The sequence below is a fragment of the Mugil cephalus genome, chromosome 1, assembly GCF_022458985.1.
Source record: "Mugil cephalus isolate CIBA_MC_2020 chromosome 1, CIBA_Mcephalus_1.1, whole genome shotgun sequence".
NCBI classification, from domain to species: domain Eukaryota; kingdom Metazoa; phylum Chordata; class Actinopteri; order Mugiliformes; family Mugilidae; genus Mugil; species Mugil cephalus.
The window spans coordinates 29,636,430-29,645,478 of record NC_061770.1 but is presented as its reverse complement, the minus strand read 5'-3'; the positions used below and the strand labels follow the sequence as shown (position 1 = coordinate 29,645,478).

The 9,049-nt window shown below is 43.2% G+C and overlaps 1 protein-coding gene across 1 annotated transcript; it reads right to left on the bottom strand.

Moving 5' to 3' along the window:
• Nucleotides 1–230: 230 nt before the first annotated feature.
• Nucleotides 231–4,585, bottom strand: LOC125023213. Its single transcript, XM_047610320.1, has 6 exons — nucleotides 4,382–4,585; nucleotides 3,762–3,927; nucleotides 1,748–2,044; nucleotides 1,534–1,601; nucleotides 1,191–1,234; nucleotides 231–1,100 (listed from the first exon to the last, which is right to left on the bottom strand). Exons 1-6 carry the CDS (start codon nucleotides 4,583–4,585, stop codon nucleotides 1,064–1,066), a joined length of 816 nt encoding a protein of 271 aa, XP_047466276.1. The 3' UTR covers nucleotides 231–1,063.
• Between the last annotated feature and the right edge of the window lie 4,464 nt (nucleotides 4,586–9,049).

Genomic DNA, 9,049 nt, shown 5'->3' with positions numbered 1-9,049 from the left:
TCGTGGCCCTGAGTACCCGTAAGGGTAGAAAAGCCACGACATCATATCGTATGTGAGAGACTCTGAGGTAACAGTAGTAGTCCACAACATACTGCCATTCCCCAGTAACCTACACATTCATCATGTTAAATATCTAAATCCTGTACCGTAGCCACATGACAGACAAGAAGGTGAAAGGGCTGCGTCATGTTTACAGACGGCTTCATCCCAAACAGATGGAGAGAGAGAGAGATTTTGAAAAACCTTTATTTATTAATTATTTATTATTTACAGACAATCATCTTAGAACGATAACTCAACATGTTGATCTTTTCATCAACAGAATCTACTCACAGAACAGAGCTGAAATAGAAATAGGAGCTGCCTCTGTCCCACTCTGTCCTCTACTACAGTGAATGGACATTTTAGCCACTGAGTGAAACGTTTAAAAACTCCCACTCAGAGGCTTCGGCCTTTTTACCACTAACTCCTAAAATAAACAGTTAAAGCTAGTTCTACAATATAAAAAATGTCCCTGAGTGTGTTTCAGTCATGAAAGCAGTGAAAGACTGTCTCTGTTTGTCCACAAAAAGGCCAGTCAGGAGATAAAAACTCTGCAGATCTTCAGACCTCCAGGCCACTTTTCCTCCATTTGAGACTTTCACCAAGGAATAATACGCCACTCCACCTGTGGCAGCGCATGAATCCACCACGTCTGAGGCTGAAGAGTCGTCCACATTAGCCGTGAAGCTCAGGAAAGGGCTCTAGTTCCTCTCTAGTTCCTCCTCATCCACAGTCTCAAGACGTTCCTGGTCTGTTTCAGATGTGGAGCCACCGATGGTCCAGCTGCATCACCAGGAGCTCAGCGTCCTGCACAGACCTGGTGATGAGCTGAGGCTCCTCTGAGAGACAGTTTCAATATTTCTTTTACTGCTCATGTGCAGCCGATGTGTCTGAGAACTGCTCCTCTATCTGGACCCCTTCATGTTTCTTAGTTCTCTGTAAGAACCTCTGGATTTGTCCCTGCACTCCACGCTCTCTTCATTCCACCACGTTTTACTCAGAGTTACTGTCTCCGTCCATCTCACAGTCGTCTCCAGTCTCCTCCTGGTCCACTGCTCCTGAGACGGACAGACAGTTTTCAGTAGAGTCTTAAAGCTATACCACGTCTGACTAGACTTCACCCTGAAACAGAACGTGTTACTACCGACCATGTTGAGCAGGGCTTCCACTTCACTTTAACTTCTTCTTTTCCCTGAAAGACGTGATACAAACAAACAGTTTCAGAAAGACGTGCAGGTCGCACACGTAAAGGAGCTGATACACGTATGTGTGTGCTGCTGAATCGCTCAATATATCATACGGCTAGTTTACAAAAACACAGCAACGTTGCTTCCGTTACTCGCTGTGATGCCTCAACATCATATCTGAGCAGCACGTCACGTAAACATCAGGGAGTGTGCTCCTTTTTAATCTCCTGTTTGGAGCCAAATGCAGACTCAGAGGCTGAATTAGTGCAGATTACTCAAGCTCATCAGAGGCTAAATCACTTACATCCACAACGCTCCTGTCCACCATCGCTTCGTAAAGAAAGATCTGCTGCGTGTGGTGTTTTCTGCATTCTGAAAAATAACAAATGAAATATTACGTGAGGTCTGTAAAACTGTAGAAAATAATAATAAAGAAAAGACCTTGTCAAACCATAACAAACCTGTTGTCATGTGTTTGAGCACATTTACAGTTTACAGCACCACAACGTGAATCTAACCTTTCCTTTTCCGTTTCCTGGTTGGGACATCCGAGGTGTACACGGCAGAAACAGATGGAGGTGCAGGAAGTGGAGACGGATAGAAGGATGTAGGAGGAAGTGGAGACGGATAGGAGGGACCAGGAGGAAGTGGACATAAAGAGGAGGATGTAGGAGGAAGAAGAGATGAAGATGTTGGTACAGGTTCTGAATGAAGAATAAACTCCTCATTTGGAGCCTCCTGGTCTGGGGCTGGGTCTGGGTCTAGGTCTGGGTCTGGGTCTGGGTCTAGGTCTGGGTCTAGGTCTGGGTCTGGGTCTAGGTGTGGGTCTGGGTCTGGGTCTGGGTGTGGGTCTGGGTCTAGGTCTGGGTCTAGGTCTGGGTCTAGGTCTAGGTCTGGGTCTAGGTCTGGGTCTGGGTCTAGGTCTGGGTCTAGGTCTGGGTCTGGGTCTAGGTCTGGGTCTGGATCTGGGTCTGGGTCTGGGTCTGGGGTCTGGATCTGGGTCTGGGTCTGGGTCTGGGTCTGGGTCTGGGTGTGGGTGTGGGTGTGGGTGTGGGTCTGGGTCTGGGTCTGGGTCTGGTCCAGTGCCGACACTGTTGTCAGAGGATGGTCCAGCTGCTGGTGTCCAGTTTGGAGCCGCTTCATTATGTGGTGGAGCTTGTAATTCTGCAAAATATTAAATATTCATTGAAAGTGGTTGGAAAAAAAAAAAAGAAAGAAAAATGTACAGTTCACATAAACACAGAATAAGAAGTGATGTGCACATCTTCAGTCACCTGACTCCCTCACTGACCCACATCACCCAGCACAGGTAGCCTCTGGGACGGTGTGACATCTGGAGAGCTTTTCTACGTTCTCCATTAATGAGTATAAATCCAGATATAAATCCTCTTTTCTGACTTTGTAGCATTTGACACATCAACCATAGCACTGTTAAGAGCTTTGTACAGTGGGGATGCTAACGACCTCACCAGGTACGCTCTGAAGAAGTGTACAAGAATTAGTGACCGACCGATTATCGGTCACAGATATATTGGGGCCTGATAGGAAGGCTCCACTTCTATCTGGGGTTCTATCGTATCGGTGAAGTGTTGCGCCGATCGAAAAAACAAAGTGACAACGACAAACGCACCCGCTGGTGTACTGATTTATTTTGTCCAGTGGAGCACGCTGTGCTCACCCAGATCGACTCAGTTCTGACCAGTCGGTCGATCAACCAGCGGACTTTTCCCCCTTTTCCACAAGTCACGGTAAGTTAGTTTATGAAATAAGTAACTGTAAACATGAAAACATCATTGGAGCAACAATCATAGGCCACATTACATAATCATATTGGTGCTAAATCTATGCACAATCAGCCGGTTTTTTCATTCCTGCTCACGTCTTTCTGACTACAGTCCTTGTCCCAGTTTACATGCAGCGCAAGAAAATCTAATAACTGTTCTCCTCCTCCACACTAGGGGGCGATACGTGTCTTTTCAGCAGGATAATACCACGTTAATACGGTCCGATTTCTGGTTGACCTATTGCGTGATATAATAAACAAGAGTCTTCAACGTACAGGTGGAGCTTCTACAAGTCCAGCTGACCTTATTCAACACTTTTTTGGATAAACAAGAGTCTCGTACGCAATGTTTGTGCTACTTCTAGTGCAGGTAAGATCTGCGCTGTCCCTCAGACGGCTCCGTTCTTCTTCTTCTACTACCAGCTTTCTTGGATGGGTTTGTTCCGGGGTCACACGCCAGCACAGCGGTGGTCGTGGAGCATGCGCACACGCCTTATCCGATGAAAACTCAGATTCAATCGCATTATCTGGGCGTCATCGGATAATGAGAGTAACACGTTTACATGCACTTAAGTTCTCCTGGTATAGTCCAATTAAGGCAATAATTCATTTTTTTCATGTGCATGTAAACGCACTGACTCACACGGGTACCACCAGAGGTTCAGCATGGCATGCTTTATATATATATAGCTGAGCTGGGACAGGCTACGTGATACATGGTTACAGAGAGCAGACAGAGGACGTCTTACCACTCAGCAGGTCTTCATAAAGTTTCCTCATCTCCATGAGGATCTCATGTGCAGCGCCTCCCGCTGGCTGGATGTGGGTGATGAGGTCTCCTATGATACGACCCTTGCGGTCACACTGGCAGAGAAACAGAACAGGCTGGTAGCCCAGGGCGTGTAGTTTGAAAACCTGCAAGAACAAAGGAACATCTATGCAGCCAGTTGGGTCTGATCAGGCGTCACCACAAAGGAGTGGTTCACTGTGTGGCCATGAATAGGAACAGCATGACATGGCCTGAAATGCACCTCTCTGGAATTTACAAACCATGAACAAATGAAGTTTGATGTGAACGAGTTGATGCACAACAAACTGTTCAGCTTCACATCTTTGTCGTCGTAGACAGTTAAAGAGGAGCGACGCTATGAACAAACCTGCACATTTCTGGTCCTCAAATGTTATGTGTTCCAGTTAACGGCCGATTAAAACACAAACCACAAGCAGCTAAAGTTAAATAGGTGGAGTTTTTTCTAGTGCAGTGATGCTATTCTGATGTAAGTACCTTTTCTGTTCATGCTCTTGTTAGTTTTTGTTACTTCCTGATATCCAAGGAAACACTGACCACCGAGATAAACCTTAAACTTACTGATAACTGGGCAGAATGAACCACCCTGCTGGAATTCCTGTTTTTTCTAATGGAGGCGGCCCAGTCGCTGTTCTTAACCTTTTCCTGTTTCTTTCTCAGCTTCACCTTTACGTCCAGGCTGCCCAGGCATGCGCTGCACGTCTTCCTGTTGCAGGCGTTTGGAGCCTGGCAGGACGGGCACGGTTTGGTTTTCGGCTTTGTCATTTCTGCAAATGAAAGTGGAACATGATGATTCCAAAAATAACGAGCAAAGAAATCAGGAATATTACGAGTGTTAGGACCACATTTAGGGAAGTATACTTAAATATAATAAGCGTTTTCATACACATACTCATTTACATGAAGGTACGAGTGTGAATCATTTCAATTTCAGGTTCTTTGCTTTTGTGTCAGAATACAGTTACAGAGTAAGATTCTTCATCCCGTTGAGATCAGCAAACGTTGAAATAAAAATGTGCAGAAGGCTTGAAGCTTTGGTGATTGACGCACCAGACAAATACCAGTCTGAGTATGGTTAGTGTTGATCAGGTGGACCTTTGTTTTCCAATATTAATTCAGTCATTAATTCCAGCTTGCCCCCGCGGGAAAAGGTGGAGGAGGAGGAGGACATGTGACAACATCGAAAACACGCGGGGACGGTGTGTCCCTCGGACCGGAATAGAGACACGCTGCAGTCTTGGTACTCGGACTGCTCTCTGACAACATTTCATGTTTGATATCAGCTGATTAATATTCCTGTCAACATGCAAATTACCCGCAGAGTTTAAGCACAACTTGCTCAGCTGGGATCTGTCTCGTGTCCTCCCGTCGCAGGAACCCGACATAAAACCTACGTTTAGTAATAAATGAACAACCGGTAGCGCAAAGCGGATTGTCTTCATCGCCATAGCAACGGTGCTTTCTAAAACATTCATCACTTTCTCAAGGTAGTCATATATTTTTACATACCTGCGTTAGAATCAATCAGTCAATTACGGCACCTTCTTTTTCTAAGAGGGTCTCTCCGTTCTCCCATCATCCTTTGCGTACACTGGTTGCGTCTGATTGGTTGGAGCTCAGAGCGTCCAAAACTGATGGGAGTGGTGAATGAATCAATAAATGTGTTTTACGTGTGAAATGAAAATAATAAACCTAACAAAGCATTATGTACGTGAAATCTGTTCACTTTCACATGAAGCTATTTCATTGTTGAATTATCAGTGACACTTTGATGTGTTCAGAAATGTTGACATGTCATTAAAAGAAATTCAGGTCTACATTGGAGTCAATTGAGAACCCAGAGCGTCTCATACAGACGTGGGAGGGTACCTTTTGCGTCAGTGTGACACGTCTAGGGGCGTGACAAATCGTTAATCGTAATTTACTGTTGGAAAAAAAATTGAATGCTTCCTAACAAGTTTTTAATCACAAATAAGATTAAAGAGGTTTCCTACAAAATCATACACAAATATTATCCAGCTAATTATTATATGCAAAAATTTAAAAAGGACAATAATATTAATTGCTCTTTCTGTAATTTACAACTAGGAACAGTTGTTCATTTGTTCCGGCTTTACTTTCACATGATAAAACTACGGGCAGACCAATTTATTATTGACTCTTTTGCCATAGATTTTATTTTTTATTTAATAAATCTGTTTTTATTTCTTGCAAAATTTCGTATTCATAAAAGTATAGGGGGTGGAGCTTATGACCTATACTGCAGCCTCCAGTCATCAGGGGGAACTCTACTTGCTTTGGCTTCACTTTAGTGGAGCTGTTCCACCGTCCACATTGATACATTCTATGCGCTATAGCAAAAAAATATTTAGACGTGTTTGTATTATGATCAATCTCAATTTTCTAGTCTTTGTGTAGCTAGTACCTGTGATATGTTTGCTACAGCTGGGGTGCTACATAAAGCCGCAGTGGTGCTTGTAGTGGAAGAATAATGTCCTTTAAAATGGTTTGAATGGATTTATAACACTGAAACGTGTGCTCTGACACAATCACAGCTTTGATTTGCAATATGCAAAAAACTCCTCAGTCCTGCAGCCGTCCATCACAGGCCATGACACTTCATGCAATGAACACACACATACACAAACAAGCTTTTAAATATCTTTGCATTGGGCGGCACTAAACAGAAGACCATGATTTCAGAGACGTAAGAAGGACGACAGGGAACAAACATTGCTGATAAGGTACCTGTTAGATTTAGGAACAAAGCTAAATTTAGTTATTACTAAATTCTGTCTCTTCGTCCAGTACCAATAACTTTATTTTATGTTTCTTATGTTATCCTGTTCTAAACGTTCAAGACTCTCAGTGCAGGTTTTGACATTAAAACGAAGGTTATTGTGAATTCCTGATGGCACTATATACATATCCTCTGTCTGAGATCATTTTCTATTTGAATGTTGTTTAGAAAATGCCAAAGTAGAATTCAGAAAGTAGTGTCCACAGACTGTTTCTCTTCCTCTTCTCCTCATCTTCAGCCGTTCAGACAAACCAACATGTCAACCAACTCCTCGTCCAACGTCATCCTCGACATTACATTTCAAGTTTGCTTCACCCGTAAAACAAAAATCATCTTCACAAGCTTCTTCATCACCTCCGTGCTCCTCGTCCTCCCTCTCCCTATCCTCGTCCTCTACGTGGGCTACCAGCGGTGGAGGAGTCAGAGGTCCGGTTCTCCGAACTTGATCTGGAGCCACATGGACATCATCACCTACAACATGGTCGTTGTGGAGCTGTTAAGTGTCCTGGCGACTTTCTTGTATTGTTATGGGATCTATATGATGGAGATGGATGCGATAACAGCAGGAGTCTTCATATATTCCATCGTCTCACCTGGACAGTCTCTGTTTCACGTCCTCACCTGTGTTGACCGCTACCTGGCTGTCATTCACCCCATCACCTACCTGGGTCTGAGGCAGGCGAGTGGCGTCAGGATCAGGAACATCACCATCGGATGTGTCTGGCTGCTTTCCTTCGCTGTGATGGCTCTAATATTATTTACTGGATCAATCGTTATCAATTTTCTTGTATTTGGTTTGTCAACTGTGGTCGCGTCCTTCTGCAGCGTCTCTGTCCTCTGGGTTTTGATTCGTCCAGGTCCCGGCGAGATGGCTGGTAACAAAGAACGAGTTGACCAAACCAAGAAGAGGGCTTTCTACATCATGACGGCCATAATGGCAGCTCTGTCTTCCAGGTTCTTGTGTGCTCTGCTCTCCACTTCATTCCAGGTTGTTGTGCTCAGCAACTTAACTTGTTTGATCCTCTTCTCATTACAATGGTTCCAGCTGCCCGGCAGTCTGGTGTTACCTCTTTTATTTCTACAGAAGATGGGGAAGCTGCCATGCAGCAAACAAACATCAGATGGATGAGAATAAACGTGGTCATTTATGAATTATACTAGATTTAATCTCACCCGATGACATCTGGGATAGGCTCCAGCAACCCCCACGACCCTAGTGAGGATAAGAGGTAGTAGAAGATGAGTTAGATTTAGTTTGAGATTCAAGAGTGAGTGTCCAGTTCTTGAGTCTAGTTGTCAGATTTGTTCATGCACAATAAGTGCGTGCTTGATGTGTGTTCTAGCTTGTTATGTGTGCTAGGTTGTTGTGATGGAGCTCAAAGGAAGAAACATTTTTACATTTTCATACTTCATTTATGAGTTATATTAGATTTAGCTTGAGATTTGAGAGTGAGTGCTTTCAGTTTTTGACTCTAGTTGCCAGATTTGTTCTTGCACAGTAAGTGAGTGCTAGCTTGATGTGGATGCTTGCTTGTTGTGATGGAGGTTTATTGAAGAAACATTTTCATATTTAGTACTTGTTGTTTCTGGGTTGTTTATTCTATTTTATCTGGTAAGATACAATGAATAGAATAGTTTTTTGTTATATACATACTACACATGTAGCATGTAGCCTTGTGTGTGGCTAATATGAAGCGTATTGTTGTTCTTCCTTGTGCCTGAATATCATATGCGTTTGCATGTGGTCTGTTAACCTTTCTAGGAATTACAAGAATGATGTGCAACAGTTGTGAGTCTGTATGTATATTAAATGTACGAAACTCACTGGCTCTGTGACAATGATCCTTACACTTGTAACTGTTTGATCTTCTTTCCATTGCAATGTTTCCAGCTACTGGCCATGCTGCAAACAAATGCCAGACGGATGAGCACAAACGAGATTAATTGCAGCATCTGCCCGGTTATCAGATGGTGGCTTTGTCATGGAAATTAGGTGTAACAGGCTGGTGGTTGTCATTTACTCGAGATGTTAGATATTGTGTTTGAAAGAATACCAGCGTATAGAGAGTGTTTCAAGTAACATACTCAGAAATCAAGTCTCTAAATCTTCCTGTAACTTGTTTTGCTGCAAAAGAGGAAATAAATGACAAAAAAACAAAAAAAGAACAAAAAAACAAAACAAACAACAACAACAACAACAACAAAAAAAAACTGTTGATTGAGTCTCTCAATATCTTAAATGCAGAAACAAACAAAGCAGTGGAAATGTTGTGGGACAAGAATAATAAGTTTGGTTTTAAATCCTTTGTACAACTCCAAACTGTCATTTATTTATATACAATTTTATAGTTTTAGATGCAGAACAACTGGCTGTATACCCATCTCCAGTCTTTATGCTAAGCTAAATTAGCCTGCAAACGGTGGTACTG